The 20,731-nt window shown below is 49.8% G+C and overlaps 10 protein-coding genes across 10 annotated transcripts; 5 read left to right on the forward strand and 5 right to left on the reverse strand.

The window, feature by feature from the left end:
• Nucleotides 1-168: 168 nt before the first annotated feature.
• On the forward strand, nt 169-1,695 carry N7529_009560 (uncharacterized protein; the record flags this gene model as incomplete). Its single annotated transcript, XM_057245087.1, has 1 exon — nt 169-1,695. One exon carries the CDS (start codon nt 169-171, stop codon nt 1,693-1,695), a length of 1,527 nt encoding a protein of 508 aa, XP_057093350.1.
• Nucleotides 1,696-2,006: 311 nt separating this feature from the next.
• N7529_009561 (uncharacterized protein) lies at nt 2,007-2,793 on the reverse strand (the record flags this gene model as incomplete). Its single annotated transcript, XM_057245088.1, has 2 exons — nt 2,007-2,720; nt 2,785-2,793. 2 exons carry the CDS (start codon nt 2,791-2,793, stop codon nt 2,007-2,009), a joined length of 723 nt encoding a protein of 240 aa, XP_057093351.1.
• Nucleotides 2,794-3,340: 547 nt separating this feature from the next.
• On the reverse strand, nt 3,341-4,396 carry N7529_009562 (uncharacterized protein; the record flags this gene model as incomplete). The annotated part of the gene is made up of 3 exons (XM_057245089.1): nt 3,341-3,956; nt 4,004-4,189; nt 4,260-4,396. The coding sequence occupies 3 exons, from the start codon at nt 4,394-4,396 to the stop codon at nt 3,341-3,343; spliced, it is 939 nt and encodes a 312-aa protein (XP_057093352.1).
• A 326-nt stretch (nt 4,397-4,722) lies between these two features.
• Nucleotides 4,723-8,712, forward strand: N7529_009563 (CHAT domain-containing protein; the record flags this gene model as incomplete). Its single annotated transcript, XM_057245090.1, has 1 exon — nt 4,723-8,712. The coding sequence occupies one exon, from the start codon at nt 4,723-4,725 to the stop codon at nt 8,710-8,712; it is 3,990 nt and encodes a 1,329-aa protein (XP_057093353.1).
• A 103-nt stretch (nt 8,713-8,815) lies between these two features.
• Nucleotides 8,816-11,670, reverse strand: N7529_009564 (chloride channel protein; the record flags this gene model as incomplete). The annotated part of the gene is made up of 6 exons (XM_057245091.1): nt 8,816-9,727; nt 9,781-10,461; nt 10,516-10,593; nt 10,644-11,003; nt 11,067-11,134; nt 11,190-11,670. 6 exons carry the CDS (start codon nt 11,668-11,670, stop codon nt 8,816-8,818), a joined length of 2,580 nt encoding a protein of 859 aa, XP_057093354.1.
• Nucleotides 11,671-12,055: 385 nt separating this feature from the next.
• On the forward strand, nt 12,056-12,796 carry N7529_009565 (histone-fold domain-containing protein; the record flags this gene model as incomplete). Its single annotated transcript, XM_057245092.1, has 4 exons — nt 12,056-12,113; nt 12,172-12,257; nt 12,313-12,403; nt 12,462-12,796. The coding sequence occupies 4 exons, from the start codon at nt 12,056-12,058 to the stop codon at nt 12,794-12,796; spliced, it is 570 nt and encodes a 189-aa protein (XP_057093355.1).
• A 281-nt stretch (nt 12,797-13,077) lies between these two features.
• rip1 (ubiquinol--cytochrome-c reductase catalytic subunit RIP1) lies at nt 13,078-14,187 on the forward strand (the record flags this gene model as incomplete). Its single annotated transcript, XM_057245093.1, has 4 exons — nt 13,078-13,501; nt 13,646-13,734; nt 13,806-13,956; nt 14,006-14,187. 4 exons carry the CDS (start codon nt 13,078-13,080, stop codon nt 14,185-14,187), a joined length of 846 nt encoding a protein of 281 aa, XP_057093356.1.
• Nucleotides 14,188-14,819: 632 nt separating this feature from the next.
• she9 (putative mitochondrion biogenesis protein (She9)) lies at nt 14,820-16,290 on the reverse strand (the record flags this gene model as incomplete). The annotated part of the gene is made up of 2 exons (XM_057245094.1): nt 14,820-15,649; nt 15,723-16,290. The coding sequence occupies 2 exons, from the start codon at nt 16,288-16,290 to the stop codon at nt 14,820-14,822; spliced, it is 1,398 nt and encodes a 465-aa protein (XP_057093357.1).
• An 863-nt stretch (nt 16,291-17,153) lies between these two features.
• N7529_009568 (putative stress response RCI peptide) lies at nt 17,154-17,704 on the reverse strand (the record flags this gene model as incomplete). Its single annotated transcript, XM_057245095.1, has 2 exons — nt 17,154-17,545; nt 17,647-17,704. The coding sequence occupies 2 exons, from the start codon at nt 17,702-17,704 to the stop codon at nt 17,154-17,156; spliced, it is 450 nt and encodes a 149-aa protein (XP_057093358.1).
• A 1,336-nt stretch (nt 17,705-19,040) lies between these two features.
• Nucleotides 19,041-20,708, forward strand: N7529_009569 (SH3 domain protein; the record flags this gene model as incomplete). The annotated part of the gene is made up of 3 exons (XM_057245096.1): nt 19,041-19,135; nt 19,185-19,268; nt 19,322-20,708. 3 exons carry the CDS (start codon nt 19,041-19,043, stop codon nt 20,706-20,708), a joined length of 1,566 nt encoding a protein of 521 aa, XP_057093359.1.
• Between the last annotated feature and the right edge of the window lie 23 nt (nt 20,709-20,731).

The raw sequence follows: 20,731 nt of genomic DNA on the forward strand, positions 1-20,731 counted from the left end.
AAGTCTCGAAATGGCTGCGAGAAGTGCAAGACGCGCAGAATCAAGGTGGGCACTGCCTTCAGCCCTATGATGGTACACATTAACACCGCACAGTGCGACGAACTCCGGCCGAAATGCTCGAGATGCAATAAGATGGGCCTCATATGTCGATACGCTATAAAACCCGACATGCCAGCGCCGGACAATTGCATACAAATAGAGCAACAACTATTCAACCCTCTTGAAACAGCCTATGAAGAAAGTCCCGGCTCATCAATGTGCTCATCGACATTCTCCGAAAGCCCCAAGCCATCACTACCAGAAATAGCAGAGTCGCAATTTAACAAACCTCCCTACGACCAAAAACCAGACCCGTTCCTACAGGCTTACCCAGCACACACATTCACCCCCACAGATTTCGCCTTACTAGAACACTACCTCGAGCACACAAGCAAAGACCTAACCGTCGACAACGGCGACCAATACGCCCTCCAAATCGGCATCCCCAATCTAGCCCTACAAAGCAAACCGCTCATGCGCTCACTGCTCGCCTTCTCGGCAATATGCAAATGCAACGACATAATCAGCCAGACACCAGTATCCCCAGCAAACCGCGACAAGGTCTTAGAGCTGTTGTCCACCGCTGACAGGTACCATATGGAGTCGTTGCGGGAGATCCAGCACACCCTGTCTGAAGTCAGACACTATGACCATATCCTTGCGAATGCAGCGATGATGGGCATGTATGGATCAGGTAGCCATTGCATTCGCATTTGGCTGGCTGGGAGTGCTGCTGGGGGAAAGAAACTGGGTGGCGGGTTCGGGCCGAAGAGTTGCCAGTGGATTAGCTTGTTTCGGGCTGTGAGGGTCGCTTATGGGGGGCTGATGAATGTGAATGGGGCGTGTGGGGTGAATGGCAAGGTGCGGATTAGGCTTGCCTCTGATGCTACGCTAGTTGGTACCAGCCAACAGCGGAGAGAGCCGCTAGATCATCCGCTATACCCTATTCTCGCTGCTACGGTTGCTTCTGCCATGGCGAAGCTCGACAAGAAGGCCAGTGAGATAGCGAGCGATATGAGCAGAGTGCAGACCGACAATAAATTGGGTGGTTTTCGCGACTGGGGTTCATCGGCTGTCCACAGTGACTCTGACTTGCAGGCGTGTTTGACTGCTTTGGAGCTATTCAGAAACATTGTCGGCGAGACTTTTCCGACCAAAAGTGCGAACTCGGTCGCTTTAGATGACCGTTCTCGTCGTTTCGAAGATGATGGTAATCCCATGGACCAGATTCCAAATATATCGCCCTGGATGCGAAGGTATACAGCCAGCATAACTTCCACAGTCCCCTCTCGACTCCCGCGGAGATTCATAATGGCATTTATTCATAAAGCGCCGACCCGCTACTTAGAATTGATCGAAGAGATGATAGGTTTTATCTTAGGCGGAGAACCAGTCGAGTGTCTTTTTGGCTCCGCAGAGCCTGGCTTAGCGCACCAGCTGGCCATGGAGATATTTGTCCACTGGCTTGTCTTGGTTCTCATGTTGGATAATGTATGGTGGATTGGTGCTACTGGGGCTTGGGAACTCGGGCAGATTGTTGCTTCCCGGAGAGATGGGCAATGGCGTGGATGGCTGTTGAATCAGGAGGGCGATTGGTGGCCTGGGAGTATGTTGGAGATCAGTAGGCAGCTTGACAAGTATCGGGAGAAGACGTGAGGGTGTTGAAGAGGATTATATGTATATCAGAATCCGAAGGATGGCGGCTTGGCATTTTAACAAGCGTTGTCATTGCCAGATTTGCCCATTTGGTTTTAAAGTAGGCATAAGCAGGTAGCATCTAATTAATAAGCTTTTATTTGTATAAAAATGCAATGATTGAATGCTTTGAGAAAAGTCACAGGCCATGCGAGCCAAGCTAACAATATCAATACAATTATTGGCTTATCCCAATTTGCGTCAAACGCTTCATCGTCTGTTCATTCTCTCGCCCAAAATGACCGACAGTCAAACCCCATTCAAGTATCATATTAATCCGATCTCGAAGCAGTCAAAGTCGTCTGAACACCGACAAAGTGAAACACACGCTTCTTGCTATTCCAATGGATCCCATTCGCCGCAAGATCAGTCTCGTACCACCGCAAAAATAAAAACTGGTCGTCCCGCATCATATCCCTAAATCGATGATGCAACTCCCGCCCAGCGTTAACATGATCCACCTCCATCCTATCAGCCTCGGCAGCATGCTGCTCCACCCGCTCACGGATATCCGGGTCGTCGAGAACATTGCTCGGCATCAAATCTCTGAACCAGCGAAGCCGCTCTCGAAGATGTTTGCGCTGGACTTCGACGGCGTCCCAGCGCGCAGCCTGCGCGGCCTGGAACAGCTGCGAAGAAGGGTTGGGCGGGTCGTCGGCGTTGCGGACGTCCAGGTATGTCTTCAGGTCTTCTCTATGGTAGATGCGCATGCCCGAGCGGTCGCGGGCGGTTAGAGCGTAGAAGGCTGTGCCGGCGTGTGAGCGTGCGGCGATTAGTTCGTTTTTTATTCTCGAGACTACTTGGTCCATTACTTCGATTAGGTCGAAGAGGTGGAGGCGTGCTTCGCGGCGTCGGAGGAATTCGATTTCTTCGCGGAAATCGCGCGCCGCTTGTAGCGAGTTGGAGAGGTCTACGACATGGCGGAGGAGTTCGATGGCTTCGCAGAGTTCGTCAGAAGGACTGTCGAAGCTGTCGGTGGATGTTGTCTTTTTAAAGGGATTTATGTCAGCTTGTTCCTTTTGATGCGGGTTTGGGATCTTTCCAATGTACTCGAGGCATCTTTGAATGATTTCTTGATATGGTGTAGTTTGTAGATGTTTGAGATCAAACCGTCAACTGAAATGAATAGTTGCAGAAAGGCAATGACAGGAAAGCTTTGGCATCAAAGCAGAAGATGCGAAGGGCCATTCATGAATGGTAGTATAGATCATGGTTTATTTCTGTAGACCCTTTACTTTGTCTGTTTGGTGCTCATTACCTGGTTAGGGTCTCTCTTTGGATATTTCTTGTGTTGAATGTCCGTAATCTCCTACCATATGGGGTTCCTACATTGTAGTCACTCAATTAGGGCAACTATGTTGTGAGTACACGTCACTCTTATACTTACATATACATCGGGTTGTCCGTTCTATGCTAAATCAATCGAGAGAGGTAGATATCCTCAGGGAGGCAAAAAGCACAAAGGCGAAATTACCTAGATAGTGAACTCAAGCTGCTACCTGCGCATTGGCTAAATTTACTGTGCTATAATGTACAGAATTGACAGCCGGGATTTATACTGGTGCACCCACACTATACAAATCTATTTACATTAGACGCCCATCAATCACTGTAAAAAGTGCTTAGGAGCCATCTCAAAAACATTGATAGCTTGCTCCAGTCTCTTCTCATACTCTTCCAGCTCTTGGCTATCCTGATCCTCTATAAGATCTTCCCCTTGCTCATTATTCCCTTCTTCCTTCTCGAGTCCAATCTCCACGGAGTCGCCCTTCCCTCCACGGGCAGTGTTAACCGACATGACATCGCGGTATAATCCCATCGTCATGGGCAGCTTTACATCATCCACGCCACCCTTCGCCATCTTCAAAAAGCGGGCATCGAGCAGACGGAACTGTGCCGCCCAAACATGTGGCTCGGCAATTTCCATCGCCATCTCCCATGAAGATCCTGTGCCCAGACTTACTGACCCTCCTACTGGGACACCAGATAGAGCACCAACCAGAGCGGATGAAATGCCCGTGGATATCTTTGTAGACTGACCTCTGGAGACTATTGTTCGCGCCCCTTCAAGTAGGTACATTCCGGTCAAAAACCAAACTTTTGGACGTCGGGCGAATTTGAAGTTTAGAACATAAGCACTGTGTGCCGCTGATAGCCAGAGTTTAAGCTTTTTTTGAGCTGCAGAGTTGCTGAGGACTTCATTCTTGAGGAATACTTCGGGGCTTTAATATTTTAGTGGGTGACATCGACAGTACAACATTCGGCTTACTCTTTCAGAATAATCCTGGTTCCACTTTCTGCGACGACGATTCGTTCAAGCTCCCTGTTCCAAGCAAGATTGAGATTGACTATATCACCACCTTCTATTCCTACTGAAGGTGATAGCCGAGAAGCCCCATGAAAGCTTGGATTGGTCAATTTTGTGCTGTGGGTGTGGTGGTTAAGTTCTTCATCGCTGGTCCGATGGGTCAATTAGTTCAAATTGAGGCGCAAAAAGCACTCATTCCACGCTCTCCTAGACATACCTCAGCATATCATGTGTGTAGTGTCGTGCGATTAATGGTTGCCAATATTTCTCCAACACCAGCGAACCTAATGTTAGGGCTTCGGGTTTCTCTCCCACGCCGTAGAGAAAAAAGGATGAGTCGTCACTGGCCCTCATTTTGGAACATGAAAACTTTTGATCTCTTGGGTTGACCGGTCAAGATGCTCTGAATATAAGAGTCACTGGACAATGCAGTAGTTGCCTGGCGGGGCAGTGTCATGTAATGCACTAATTCGGTAATTTTTGGCGAGCGATAAACAAGCAACGAAAGTAAGCAAAATTAAGCAATTAAATGTCCAATCATAATATAGAGTGAGTGCACTGTAATCCCGTTAATCCGATGTCTGTATCCTTCCTGTTCACGGAGTACCTTCTCTACATGCTTTTCCATATTAACATCCACAACCCCGCCAACAGCCTTCACTCTCTCTATACACAAAATCATGGAATTTGACCATTTCATCAACCTCTGCGGTCAATCTGTCTTCGCAGAAGAGTATCGAGGAGATCTCGATACCGCATGGAAGCTCCTTCAAGAACAACCAACTAATCTCCCCGTTGGTCCAGAGTACGCACAGCTCTTGCGATGCAAAACAATATATGCGATTTTGACTGGAAATTTGAAGAACGCATATGAAAATCTACACATTCTCTATGGCATTCTCGATCAAATACCCCAAGAATGGGGCTTGCGCTATACCAACTACCTCCTCATGGCGGATTGGACCCGTCGCTATCCCCCATCTCTACGCTTTTACCACGAACGCGGTCTCCCTCGCAATGTCTCCATGGTAGGTGATCTACTCGGACCCGATGATCTGACACAAAAGTTCTTGACAAATTTCAATCAATATCTGCCAACGAGTATCCTGCGAGACCAAGTCTTCTGCTACATTCTGAATACCGTCCAACTTGCTGTTCCTCATCTTACACGGCATTTGACTTCCGTATACCACCCGCTTTCTCCTGGCAGCTCTTACCATCAGCCCGTTGCGGACCCGGCACCTTTCATTGCTGAAATGACAAAATCTGTGGTTAAGTTTCAAGGAATCGCAATTGAGAATGGCGCGACTAGCATTGCATTGTATCTTGACCGCTTGCTTGTGGAATTTTATCTTACTTGCCAAAGGCCTTCGGCGGTTATGGATCTACAAGGATTGTACTCTAGATATGAGGCCAGTGGCGATAGGGTGGGAATGGCAAATTGCAAGGTGATGGAAGGCGACGGCCTCGTCAGCCCTCCTTTCGCAAGCCCCCTCTCTTTGAACATGATTATCACCGATGCTTCTTCTGCTATAGCTGAGGACACGGCATGGGATCCCGTTGAAGTCGACTTGATCTTCGATTATTCTGCACAAGCTCGGCAATGCTATGAGGATGCCCTCGATCTCTTCCAGGAGGCCAACTGCAAGCGTGGTCAAGCAGCGGTCTTGCTTCGACAGGGCTGCTGTTTGCACACTGCAGCACGTCATCAACAAACGAAGAAGGGAATAGATACCGATATCCTCGACAGTGCAGAGGAAAAGTTAAAGCTTGCTATTGACCTCTTCGGAAAAGACGAAGCAAATGTGCAACTTGTGAAAGCTCACCAGATCTTGGTCTCTATCAGCAGAGGCACACATACGAACATCACTGCAAGGGAAATAGGGCTTTGGTGTGCTGGTGCTAAGAACGAACAACTCGGACATTTTATCGGGCTTCTTCTATCCCGCTATGGACGACAAGAGTGGTTCCGATTCTCCCGCATGAACACAGCACTTTCGGCCTGGGACTCCGCATATGAAGTATCAGATGCTCTCGATGATGCAGTCCCCAAGTTCCAGGCAACGGTTTCTCGGGCATGGGTTCATCACGAGCTGTTCAACTCAACAGGCGCAAGAGTCTACCTAGCGGATGCGATAGCCATGGTCGACCAAGTCAGCGAACATTACGAGACTAAGATCCAAGCTGCGCCAGATACTCCGATAGGCAAAATGGATCGGACGTCGTTGCAAATCGCGAAATTCAACACGCTGTGGACTTTCAGTCGTAAGGTGAGCAGTATCTATCTCCGAGTAGAGGACTTAGCTGCCTTTGAGAAATGGCAAGAGAAATTGGTCTATTGGATTCAGCATGATGACAGTTTTCGGGAGTTCCGTGAAAGATTACAACAGAGTCATGATTCCGGGTCGACTCGCTCTGAAGTTTTTTATAATCCGAAGAAAAAGAAATACCTGTGGCAGAAGACCATGGCGGACGATGAAGTTAATGTTAGGTCTGCTGCTGCGGAGATCACTTACCATCGGTACCTGGAAGAAGGGAATGTGGACAAAGCAGAAGACACACTCCGATTGTTCGTGGATCAGGCAGGAAATATGCCAAAGGTCTATACAAGGGACCTCCGCCGCATCCTAGCATGCAAGCGTATCGGCGATTTGACGAAGGCTCGTGAAATTTTGGATACTATAGACGACAATAGCCTGTTCAACGACTGCCTCGAAGACTTCCAGCAGGGTATCGGAGTCAGGTCGGCATTTCCCACGATAGCAGGCAATGCTTTGAATTTCACTGTCTTTGGGGGAGACTATGAGAGAGCTTGTCGGATAGTTGACCTTATCATCGAAATTTCTCCGACGTTCTTCGACCAACTAAACGAGAACTCCCTGGATCACTCTTTTCGACTGAGCTACTACAGCGCAATCATGATGCATAACCACCGTCCAGAGGTTGCATTTTCAAGACTGATTCAAGTCCAGAGAGCAATTGAGCTTCGTCGAACACAGATAGCCGACGTCGATGCCCGTATTGGGAGCTCGTGGGCAGGTTGGACGTGCGAGGTCTTTATCAACCTCGCAACCCTTTGTCTGAGCTGCAGGAGTGCCAACATACCTGTTGGCATCATAGCCAGCTATGACCATGGCCATGCGGCTGGCGTCTCTTGGGCTGAGCATGCTCTTCTATTTTCCGAACGCAGTCGAGCTCGTGCAGTACTCGAATCATTACAGGTGCAGGCTGATCATGGGCAATCTGTCGATTCTAGAACTACTTTCCTCTTAGAAGTAGTCTATAAGCGAAGAACTTTGAGGACATTGTTATCACTCCAAAACCGAAGCCCGGAGCAGGAAGAGGAGATCCTACGTCTTGAGCAAGATATCAAAAGCCAAGAAAGCGAAGAACTCTCCTCTACAACGATTTTTATCGAAAATTCTAATACCATTATCCATCCGCAGCTACTCTATCAATGCATTGATGAGAACGCTGTGGTGATCGAGGCAACATTTGGCCCTCAGGGCTGCATTGTGTTTGCAGTGACTCGAGAAGGCATCCAACAATTGCACCAGGGCTCAACGCGCAATGTCGATATTCGCAGACCCGTCATGAAGATAATGCAGATTATGAAAGAGATGACAGGTTACCACGGCGAAGAAGAGCAAGCCCGCAAAAAACAAATCAACATACTATCGCGCTCGATCTCAGCAGAGCTCTTAGATCCATTCACAGAAACCATCAAATCAAAAACCCACATTATCTTCTCCGTCTCAGACCCCCTCACAGCCTTCCCCTTCTCAGTCCTCCAATTTGACAACGAGCCCCTAATCAAACACGCCGCCATATCCCAAGCGCCCAGCCTAACAATCCTCCACTACCTCTCTCAGCGAAAAGCAACCCAAGGCACACCAAAAGTCTCCGTCTTCGCCAAATCCCCGACAAAAGAAAGTAGCAACACAAACAGATCCAACAAAGAAGCAAATTTGCACATGGCAGGCATCGAAGCAATCAACATCGCACGCCTGTTCTCAACCTGGCCAATCGAAGCATCCCACCTAACCAGACAAGCATTCCGCAAACACGTCGAAGGCGACTCCCTCATCCTGCACATCGGCACGCACGGCGATATCAACCACCGCAACCCGCTCCTCTCGTCGATATCAATCGGACAAGGCCAGGACTTCCGCGTTCTAGACATGTCCGCCATCCACAGCAAAGTCAGTCTGCTTGTGTTTGCGGCCTGTCTGAGCGGGCTGGGCAAGGCAACGACCGGGAACGAGGTACTGGGTTTCTCGCATGTTGTTCTGAGTACCGGGTGTCAGGCGTATATCGGGACGTTGTGGAAAGTCAGTGACTTCGGATCGATGTTGATCATGACGCTGTTCTATCGGTTGCTCAAGGATGAAGTGCATTTGTCGGTGGCAGAGGTACTGCGGCGGGCGCAGTTGGAGTTGATCGGGCTTGATAGTGAGAAGGTGGGTTTGTTGCTCGATGGTATGCTGGAGAATTGGACAGCGCCAGGTGATCAGGGTCGTAGTCCTGCGGAGTTTGTGCCAGACGCACAGTTCTTGTTGTTGACGACGAAAATGATACTGGGTCAGTTGGATTGGACCAGTCCTTTCTACTGGGCTCCTTTTACGTTGATGGGATATGGGGATTTTCGATTTTTACCTGCGTCGACTTGAGAATGAGGACTTGCAATGTGATGTAGAGAATATTAGCGAGCAATGCTTGGTATTTAGCAAAACCTCTATGAACATATAGACACTGCCACCCTATTTTATGAAATCATATCATGGGACGATCCTCTCTGTCTTCCAGTTCCACGATGGCATCTTCTTCCGTGCCATCCAGGATATCTTCGGGTTCCGTCCGCCTGGGAGCATTTCGATCGCGCAGCCGGACCGGCCGGCGGGAGACCTTGCCAGATATAAACCCGGCGACGGTTTGAATAAGACGCCACAGACGCTCTTCTATGGTTTCCGGGGCAGGGTTGTTCAGATGCCCACCAAGCGCGGAGAATTGAGATGAACTTGTCGCTGCCAAGTTGTGTTCCTCGGCCTCGACCTTGAACTGATACTTCAGACAGTCTTTGACAGTCACCAAGCCAGTAAGTCGGCCGCGATGCTCGACGAGAATCACTCGCGGGCCCATCTTCTTGAAAATCTCCATGACTGTTTCCAGGGGATGGCGTGGGTGCACAGTGAGCGGCGTGTGGTCAACATAGCGTGAGAAATCGACAACGGCAGCTCCTACACTCCTTTCGATTGCATCAAATGTATCTGATGACCGTGCGTGATGAGATACGGATGCCCTCCGCGCAACGGCTGCCTCGGCTGCCTCCTTGGTGAAGACGCACCGCGCGTTGGGGGCTACCATTCCCTCGTTCCGGGCACGGTCAATGGCATATCGGAGCTCGGTTCGTCCGATATATCCAACAAGGGTCTTGGAAGTGCGATCCTCCACAACTGGGAATCCTTGGTACTTGTTGTCGTTTAGTAGATGCTCGGCTTCGCGGACGGGGAAACCCGAAGCCGGCAATGAGAGCGGGTCTGTGGTCATTGCATGAGAAACGGGCACATTGAAGACGTGGTCTTCCTTGTTGTCAAGGAATGGGAACCCATTGAACCAAATCATCCGATCGGCGATACCGCCACTACCGAATCGATCGCCAACGGCTTTGGTCACACCAACCACAATCTGTCGAGAAAAGTAAGCAACAGCATATTTACATCAGTGGATTCGGCACATACCATGGTCGGCAAAATGTAGGTTAGAGCACCGGTCAGCTCAAACATGATGACCGTTACAGAAATAGTCAGGTGCATAATTCCACTGAGGGCCGCTCCAGCACCTAGGAATGCATACGTTCCCGGCGTGATGCAGGGGACATCAGGCTCGCAAGAGGCGAAAAACGCAGATTTGGGGAAAGATTCATGTAAAGCCTGAACCATGATTCCAATCATACGGCCGAAAGAAGCTCCGATAGCCATCGAAGGTACAAAAATGCCGGCTGGCACCTTGCAACCATAGGAAATGATTACCAAGCCAGTGCGAAGAACGGTTGCGATGGCTAACGATAGTACCATTGACCATCTGTTCTTAGCTTCGCATAGTCCATGATAGTCGTGGACGCCTTCACATTCGCGGAAGAGAATCTCCATCATCTCGGTCATGTTGATCTTCAAGAACATGTTGGGGAAACACAGCACCGCAGTTAGTCCAGCGAGAACAACAGACTCGGTGATAGGCCACTGCGACAGATATTTCTTGCGAAATGCAGCAACGCGAAGGTTCCATTTCATCACGAATGCACCGTAAAGCCCACCAAAGATACCTAGGCCAATGAAGAAAATCAGCTCAAAGAAGTGCCATGTTCGGTCGTAAGTCACTTGGAACATGACCAATTGACCAGTTCGGAAGGGGTTGACGGCCTGGGAGGCATTAGTCTTCATCAGATTCATCCATCAATGGTGTCGAGTACATACCGCCAAAACACTAGTTGCGACCAATGCACAGAAGTAGCTGCGCCAAAGGGTCTTGAGTGGGAAGTAGTTTGCCATTTCCTGCTGTGGGTCAGTATTCATTCCATCAACTAAGGGATCATGATACTGACCTCCAGGGAGAAAAGTACGCCTCCAATTGGACTGCCGAAAGCGACGGCCACACCAGCTGCGGCCGATGCAGTCAAAATTTCCCGTGTCTTCGATGCATTTTGCTTGTATTTACCAAAGAAGCGCGAGATCACATTTCCAGTACAAACAGCAAAATGTACACTGGGTCCCTCTTTTCCAACAGACAGACCTGATGCGATGGCAAGTGGCAGGGCAATTGACTTGATTATGAGAGTCCAGGCGCCTAGGAACCCTTTCATGACAAAACCAGCAATAATGCATTTGATCTCAGAGATACCAGATCCCGCGGCATAGGGCGCAAATGACTTGACCAGGACTGCAGCAATAGATGAAAGCAACAACTATTTGCAAGCCAGATTAGCAAATCCGTACCCTCTCCAGAAGAAACCCGGTCACAAGCCTACCGCGCCAAAGAGATAGAAAATATAATTAAACAACCAGAATGACGTCCAAGTCTTCCACTCAGGGCAACCTATTGGATTCCGCGATTAGCGCCTGAGCCAATTGTCATTGCAAACCGAACTTACCATCCTCCGCGCCCCAGCAGCAGAAGTTCTCGTTGAGATAAAACGCAGTGGTACAATGACCCAATTTGATATCAGAAAGCCACTCCGTAATAATGTTCAACACAGCCGAGTTCAATCCAATTGCCATGCCCACAAGCGTAACGACAAGCCAGGCCTGCCCAGCGTCATAGGACTCGTAGACTTTCCGTCTCCATTTAAAAATGCCTTCTTGATCCCAGAAACCAGTACCACTACGCCGTTTAGCACGTCGCCGCGACTGCTCATATATGGCATCTTGGACCCAGTCTATCGTGGTGAAATCCTCATATCGCTTGATCTCACTGATCTCTTCCGTGATTGCGGGGGCTTCTTGGTTGTCGGGAACGGACTGTGGGTTGATGGGGGAGGGATTAGAGCGTCCGGATGGCCTGCGCGAATTGCGGCGCTCTGTCGAAACCGAAAGCGACCGGGGAAAGGTCGAGGAGGGGCGCGTAGAGGTCATAACATAGATCGAGGAGGTAGGATCAGCATAGTCGATTTAGAGTTGACTCGATGATGCTGTCGCGGTGGACGCCGCTATGAAAAGAGAACTGTCTGGTTAGTTCCAGCTCTTGAATATCGTCAGTCGACAGTCGGACTATAAGCGATAAATCCAGAACAGTAGGGGTCAATCGAGCTCAGAAAGTAGACAAATGTGACAAAGCGAAGTCGCCAAGTATCGATAACGGAGCCTCCTGAGATAACGCGGCCACGCGTTTTACTCTTTCTCGACTCCACGATCGGGCCCATTTAGTTCTACAACGAGGAAAAGATACCGGTATATGCTGCAAGTTGTATCACTGTGTCTTCTAAATACTTGAGTCCTTGAATACATCGCACTCATCACCATGGTTCCAAAGACTACCGCAGAGTCGGATGAGATCACCGGCCAGAGCGCACTTCCCAGTATGCCCCCAGACACTTTCTTCCTGCTTGGATCAATATTTCTAACTCTTTCCTCTAGTCTCTCGAGTCAAGAAGATCATTCAATTGGACGAGGATATTGTACAATGTTCGAATAACGCAACCTTCGTCATCGCCATGGCTACTGTACGCCGCAATCCATCCCCATGATCCCTCAAGCGCCCACTAACGCCCTATCTAGGAAATGTTTATCAAATACCTTGCCGAACAAGGACACAATGTGGTCAAGGCCGAGCGAAAACCTCGCAAGACTGTCCAATACAAAGATCTCGGTTCGTCATCTCTACGCCTACAGTCCACAATAGAATGGGATATGCTAATGCACCGCAGCTTCCGCGGTGTCACACACTGACAATCTCGAGTTCCTCTCCGACGTGATTCCCAAGACTACAACCTACAGACAGTTCAAGGAAAAGAAGGCGAAGGATGCCGCGGACCAAGGCGTCATGGAGAAGGGCCAGCGTACCCTTAATGGAGCCGTTGCACCTCCAGCACCAGCCAATGGAACCAATATGGGAGATGTCACACCTCAAAGAGATGCATCAAATACAACATCTCCTTCGGTTTCTCGGCCGATGGTTCCTGTCAGCGCTTTGATTGCAGACCGAACAGTGGAACCTATGGCCAACCATGACCAAGACCGTGATGTGCAGATGCAGGATTGATTGCGTTTGAGAGTTCTTTTTCTTTTTGATCGAGTATTTGCATAGGAGTTCTAAGGTCCGTGTTGGGTATGGGTTGCGTATTGGTTTTGAATTTGTATGGTCGCATTGGGTCGGGTTAGACAGAAAAAAACACCAGAATGTAGAGAATTGACCAAATAATTTGAACATAATACCAAGAAACAAATCATTCTCAATGTGAATCCTTTATAATTAAATATAAGTCCATATAAATGGTGTTGTAGTAAAGAATGTGTAGGGAGTGAACGGGAAGCCATCAGCCAATGACAGGCTCCGTGATTCCGATCGCTAGCGAAAGCTCTGGCTCCAACTTCAACTTCCGACTTCATCCACCCTCTATCCTCACCTCGCTCTCCACACTAGCGGCTCAATTCCCTCCGTGGTCAATTGCCTACACAATGTCGCTCTCCTCCGCTTCCAGCACTTTGCTGCGCACCGTCGCCCGGCAGCAAGTGCCTACCTCCCGCGCCGCCGTCACCTCCTGCCAGCGGAGGGGAGTTGCCGATGCGAAGTCGTCCTTCGAGTCTCCCTTCGCCAGCGCCAATGAGCGTGGCTCGACCCTGAAGATCCCTAACTTCAGCAAGTACAAGTCCAACTCTTCGCCTCGTTCCAACCAGGTCTTCTCCTACTTCATGGCCGGCTCCCTCGGTCTGGCTACCGCCGTCGGTGCCAAGGCTACTGTCCAGGGTAGGTTTTTTTTGTCTTCGATTCGAAAGAGATGGGAATAGCAATGGATTGATGTCGAGAGATGGAATCACACACCCGGCCTCTTTTTTGGGGAGGAATCCGCGCCGTTCGGAACAATCAACTGATGTTATTCTTTCTCTCCAGACTTCCTGGTCAACATGTCCGCCTCCGCCGACGTCCTGGCCCAGGCCAAGGTTGAGATCGCTCTCGGTGCCATCCCTGAGGGCAAGAACGTACGTTTTCCCCAATATGAAGCAATTCGGCAATTCCACACCCGGATCGTCTTATCTAACCTTTCCAACAGGTCATCATCAAGTGGCGTGGTAAGCCCGTCTTCATCCGTCACCGTACCCAGGCCGAGATCGATGAGGCCCGCGAGACCAAGTGGGAAACCTTCCGTGACCCCCAGTCCGATGAAGATCGTGTCCAGCGCCCTGAGTGGCTCGTCATGCTCGGTAAGTCCGACAACACATATATACCCCTTCCCCTCTAACCTTTTCCTAGGTGTCTGCACTCACTTGGGTTGTGTCCCCATCGGTGAGGCCGGCGACTACGGCGGCTGGTTCTGCCCCTGCCACGGTTCCCACTACGATATCTCCGGCCGTATTCGGAGGGGCCCTGCTCCTCTGAACTTGGAGGTCCCCGCCTACAGCTTCCCCGAGGATGAGACCCTTGTTATCGGTTAAGCGAATTTGGAACACCCTTTCAGACCACCGCCATCGGGGTCTCACTAGATGTGTGGATAAGATAAAAGATGGATATTCCCTATCTGTCTGTGTATGTGCTTGTGTGTTTTGTTTTCCCCTTTTTTTAGACAGAGCGGCCGTGTGTCTTGTCAAGATTAAGAGACCTGTGTTTTAATATGGACAAAAAAATCAGCCACTTCCTTCCCTTTGTTCCTATCTTCCGGGCCCTTGGTCTCCATGGCAAACACAATCTGTGGAGTTGCAGAGGCTCAAGCCAGGGGGTGTCCTGGCAGTGCAGAGGATGTCCTATGGTCTCCTTGAGTACATACTTATGTTCTTTATTTTAGTGTATCACCTAGTCATGTTATTTCTTTTGTTTAAGTTCAATGTTAGGTTGTAGAAGTCATGGCAATAAGTACTCGACACTCTGACTGATTCCAAGGACAATGCTGCAATAATCATACACTATACTTGACTCTGTCCAAGTATCTAATTTCTCTTCAACTGTATGTACAAATATACCCACCCCAGCTAAAAGGGCAAGTCGTCAGAGAGAAGCATGAGCTCAGACAAAGAGCTGTTTATGCCCTCAATGATATGACAAAATGCTTCGCTTAATAGGACAATGTTCTTTACTGAGGTCTGATCAGCGCAAAGAGGAGACCAGTCACAGCCGCACCAACCGCAGCACTCTGAATCGCCACGGTGGTGAGATCACGCTGGGAAACAGCAATGCTGCGGTCACTGAAAAATTCCTGAAGCGCCAGTCTCCAGTACTCAAGGGACAGGGCCGAAGAGCTAATGTTCGAAAGACGAGTCTGCAGAGACTGCGCCGTCTGGGCATCAGTGTTGACAACACCAGCAGCAGCCTCCTGTTCCACAGGCGCTGGGCTAATCACCACCGAAGGGCTTTCCTCAGAAGTAGCATCAACAACCTCAGGAAGAGCATCAGGCAGCGCAACCGCAGCAGCAGCAGTCTCGGCAAAGATAGCCCTGTTCAAAACCTTCTCCTTCTCCAAAGCCTCGACAACTTTATCCTCAAAACCCTTGACAAGCCTCTTCCTCCGCCACGGCTCAACGAGAATTTGGAAAACAAGGAACAGCAGAACATTGACACCCATCAAGCCCCATGTTCCCCACGTAGACATCCGACGGATCTTATCAGACCAGACCTGTTCCTCGTGGTACCGCGACAGAATACTCTTACTCAACTGCGCAGCGGCCTCTTCAGCCTCCCGCTCCGAAGCAGAAAGAGCTTGTGCGGTCTCTGTCTCGGCGACTTCATTCGTATGGTCATTCCGGTAGAGAAGAGTGAATCGTTCCAGGTCAGTGGAGGACCAGGCGTGTTTGCGCTGGAGAAGCTCATTAACTTCCCGCTGCGACATCGAGCGTCTGTTAATCGCGGCCGTGTATTCCTCTTTAGCATGTTTGACGTGTGCACGCGCAGTGCGGAGGCGGCCCTCTGGCTGGTATTAGTTTCTGGTTTTGGTTCTGGGTGTAGTTGTAGTGTAACTGTAGTTCTGCGGGCGACACACCTTGGAACTGGATATCATTTTTCAAAGCCTCAATGCTCGAGTACCCGGTCAAATCGTTCAGTCGCTGGCCGGCCACGAACACATTGGACTGCAGATTGTCCATGATTGTATCGAACTGCTTTGACCATTTCGACCGCCGGCTTTCCAGGTACGAAGGCAGACCCCCGCTCGTGCCGGACGCAGACGCAGAGCTATCTTCTGCGACAACAGGCTTTCCCTCCTCGCTTTTGTTTTGTGCTGTCTCGGGCTCAGGCAATGGCGGGACCCCATCGAAAGAGCTACCCGCCTCCACACCCGGAATCGGCACCGGGTCACGGGAAGCGAGCTCCAAATCAGCCAGTTCCTTCTCCTTCTCTCTGATCAACCTCTCTGTATCGGCAGAGATACGCTCTCGGTCATTGAAGTCGGCGAACGAGCCGGGCTGCGGGCGGAACTGGCATTGTAGGCAGGCGGAGAAGCTCCGCGGAGCCGGGTTGAAGATTGCAGGGCGGAAGGTCCGTGGCGTTGTACGGGGAAGGTGGAGGCTTGGCCGCAGCGTTTGCCTGAGCAGTTGTGGCAAGGACTGCATAGTATATTGGCCACGGGGTGGCGGGGAGTTGGAGAATGCAAGCGGTAGGATTGTCTCGGGACGGGATTTGGGTTCGGATAGGCTTATCTGATTGCTTCGAGCTAACTATAGCATTTTGAGACGTTGTGTATTTCATTAGATATTTTTAATTTTAGATTCTCTACGTGATTTCATTTTTCAGGGGCTAGATTCGACAATCTCAGGGTTTTCTTGGAGATGTTCCCAACGAATTTTCATTTCCTGTTGCTAAAGCATAGAGATATATAATTGAGCTCTTACCGTCCTGCAATCAAAAATCAAATAAAATTATGCGAAAAACTGTCAAATAACGAAAGCCTCATCAAAGGCAACATTCTTGATATTGACACCCGATATATTGTGCTATATTGAATACCTTCGTGGGATTACAGATGTGCATATCAACGACCGACAAGGTGATAAACAGAATAGCAAAAATGACAGCTACATATAGAAAGATGACATAACTAGCAAATGAAGAAGATGAGAGCAGTATTGGAATGGTCTAATCCTATCATCTTGGTCGAAATTGAAGCAGCGCAGTCTGCCCGGAACTATAAGAGTTCGGGTATAGCTTTGAGCCGTTACATCATCGATCGTATGAAGGAGAAGGAACTGGCAAAACTTAGAAAGAGAAGGATAAAGTCCTCGAAAGGACATCATTGAAACATAACACAAGGTCAGAATTACAGAACATTCCTTCGTCAGTCATAATCGACGCAGTCTTCGGAAAACAGTCATGAAACAAAAGGGTATGAAATACACTCAAATCCGATCCAAAGATCGAGTGAGTCAGTGAGCCAATGAAAACAGTGTGCCGCCACGAATCGCAGTATACAGCCTCTTCACTCCTGACTCTGCACCTTATTGTCCCCCCTCACAGCCTCCGCATAAGTAGGCGGGTTGGAACTACTGCCAGCATTTGCATTTCCATTCCCAGCATCCTGGTTTTTCGATGCATTCTTATTCGGCACCTGCTGCCCCTGCGAAACAGTTCCATATCCCGGATTCGAACGAGGCTGGTGTGAGACATAGTAGTAGGTGACGTTTCCGTTCTCAAGATCCCGGCGTTGGCTCCCGCCACCAGGGATGGGTTCGTAGGCTACGGCGTCATAGTCTGGTTCAGGGTTGTTGGCAATAATGTACCAGGCGTGGAGGAGACCTGGGATGAAGCCGAGACAGCAGAGCGCGAGGTTGATGACTGAGTCGGCGGTGCAGAGGCCCACTTTCACCCAGACTGTGCAAGTTACGTGTATTAGTATGGTGATCAACTCAACTCAACTGTGCAATATTGCTGTGCGTATGCAACTCGTAATGTGGATGGTTGATCAGACTTACCTGCGATGGGTGGGAAGAACACGGCCAGAACCGCCAGGAAGATGTCGGAACTGCACATTGTTTGATTCTGGAATCTGGAATAGATGAGTCTAGTTTATGCGAGTTTTGTTCACCACGGTGTCTAGTGATGTTCTAAAAAACTTGATGAGTCGCAAAGGTGGAAGCCTATGTATCGCCAAATCAGATGATGTCAAGGTCACATGATGAATCATGAGGCCGAAGCCCTGAAAACACTCTTTTCCTCTCATTGAAGAGACTTTTCTTACTTGTACACCACTATAGAGGACCGGTTGTATTATTCTGTGTAAAGTTTCTACACTTCTCCATGTTAAGTAAGGTGACCCATTCCATGAATTGATCTATAACAATTCAGACTCGTCAATTCTGCAAAAGCGGGGGCCCAAGTACCCGGTACGCACAACTGGCGAGATCCAGCCGCGTGCGACCGGGTACCAGATACTTTGTTTTTTAGTATCAAGAAGTAAAGGCTACCGGGATGCCCCTCGCATTGATGGATCTTCCCTTGATAGCTCACATAATGCTATATCCATTCTGTCATGCAGGATGCAAGGCAGTTATTCGGAAACTAAAAGGTATTCAGGTATTTCCTCGGTATTGAAAGTGTGAGACGGCACTATGATAGTGATCGTCCTTTCGGAGACGCTAAACGGGCTAGGACAAACACGCGAGGGAAGAGATTGCAGAGCGGCTGGGTAATTACCTTTCTTGTAGGTGACTGATGAGCTGTTACTTGTCACGCCGTTTGCAATTCGAATCTCGAGAACTAGAAAGTTGGGCAAGCTGTAGAGTTGGGCGCGTAGGGTGAAGAAAACGAGTAAACAAAGCCGAACACAACACACTAGTTAGTATTTAGCTTAGAGTACAATATTGTACCCCCTTTCATCTGTAAGATTTAGGCTTAGGCAATAATAATAATAGCTTAGACTGAAATTGAGTACGAGATTTTTTCGAATTACGCTTAGGCTTTCAAACGTCTTGTTTCATAATTGCCCTTTTTCCCAGCGGTTCGTCGTTCGTCTACCCAGCCCCTAATATCCACAAGCCCAGACCAGCTCCAATCTTAGAACTTCTTGACATTCTCCTCCTTCCTCTCTAGCTTTGGCATTTGTCAAATTTCAATTCAATTCAGAGCGCCTCCGGGGCTCGGTTGACCATTCCTTTCGGGTATTCACCACCCTAGTCACTCGTTTAACGTTCTCTTCTTTACCGCGGGCTTGCAGTGCCGGTGACCTGGCGTCGACCCGTGCAATTTCCCCATTCCAATTGCCTACAGACATGCGATTCGTCCCGACTTGAGACATTCTTCGCAATTGACACATTCCGCGATATATACGGGTTCTCGGTATAGACGGCGATCACAGTCCGAGTCGAATATGTCGGACTCCTGTATCTCTCTCTCGGGATCGAGCGCTTGTCCCGCGTGGAGCGGTTCTTCTGTTTCGACTAATTCGAGCTTGTATGGGAGTTTGTGAGTGACGCGCTGCATCGACTGGTGGCCAATTACTGACGGCTGTTAGCCCATTCCTTAAAGGTATATCGAACCTTACAGAGTTCGATGATTCATTAAAAGACTATGTGTCTGGGTCATACGTCTCGACTAAGTATGTTGGCGATAAACACAGAAGAAGAAAATGCAACTACTAACTTGCTATAGGTATGACGACTTGCTCGGATGTCAGGGCCTCAATACGAGTGCTTCCAACGACTACTACGCGCAATATACGATAAGTGTAATGTGCAGTAGTGTGATACAAAGCTCCATATCCGACTGCGCTCTTTCAACAGATGACTCATTGCCAATTTGTGTCGACACATGCGCTCTCTGGGCGCGAAGTGAGGAAGAGACTATGGTAAATACGGACCTGTGCAGCAGCACCGACAAAGACTATACGAGTCAAATCTACTCCGACTTGGTCATCTGCGAGAAACCATCCAAAGCCCTCTCTGGAGATTGTATCGAAGGAGCCGCAAACGAGCCTGACAACTGTGGCTTTGCATCCAACACCATCGGCCTTTGCACTTACTGTGCAAACGACAACGACACTTGCTGCACAAAATCCAACGCAACAAGCGTCTGCGACGGTGTTTCGGTCCCAACATCAACACTCCCACCACTCACCCCGTCGGCTTCCGCCACCTCCACCGCAGCAGCAGCAGCCAGCCACGGTCTCTCAGGCGGTGCAATAGCCGGAATCGTCATCGGCTCTATCGCAGGAGCCGCCATTTTAGCCGCCCTCCTCGCCTTCCTATGTATCTTCATGCGCCGCCGCCGCAGAGAAAAGCCAGCCGACGGCGCCCTAAACCAACCCAACCCGCAACGAAAAGGCAGCTCGCCCTCGCAACAACCCCCCAGCCCAACGTCGTACAACATGGTCCCAGGCGGACGCGTCACCCGAATGTCCGCACTACGCGAAACTCCCATCTCCTCACCCGCCTACTCGCGCACCTCAGCAGCAATGTACGGCAGCGCCGCCAAATACAGCGATACAGACTCCGAAGGCCGGGGCGCCAGCCCTGGCGCAATGAACAAAAGGATCCCACCCGTGACAGGCAAGCGCGCGGGCTCGCTATCCAGCAGTTCGGCCTTTGCAGGGCTCGAAAGTGACAGCTCGCCGCGTTCCGGCCCAACGAATCAGTACTCGTCTCCGGAACAGGTCACCAGCGGACAATCAGAGCAGCTGTCCTATTTCCGCGACTACTACTCACAAGACGAGATCAAGGCCGGTGACAAGGTCGCTGTGCTGTGGGCGTACTCGCCGCGCGCAGGCGACGAGTTCGAGCTCGACCGTGGCGAGATGCTGCGCGTTATTGGTATCTGGGATGATGGGTGGGCGACTGGTGTGCGGCTTACGGAGCGGGCGGAGGACTTCGTGAACCATCGTGAGCAGCGCGATAGTGGGGTTTCGAGTGGGAGTCGGATGCCCGGTGCTTCTTCGCCTATGCCGTCTGGCGAGATTAAGGCTTTCCCGTTGGTTTGTATTTGTTTGCCGCAGCATTGGCATAAGATCATCGACGGTGGGCAGGAAGATGAGGATGTTTGAGGGTTTTGTTCTTCAAGTGTTTT

This window comes from Penicillium soppii, assembly GCF_028829465.1.
Source record: "Penicillium soppii strain IBT 18220 chromosome Unknown utg000007l, whole genome shotgun sequence".
Classification (NCBI taxonomy): domain Eukaryota; kingdom Fungi; phylum Ascomycota; class Eurotiomycetes; order Eurotiales; family Aspergillaceae; genus Penicillium; species Penicillium soppii.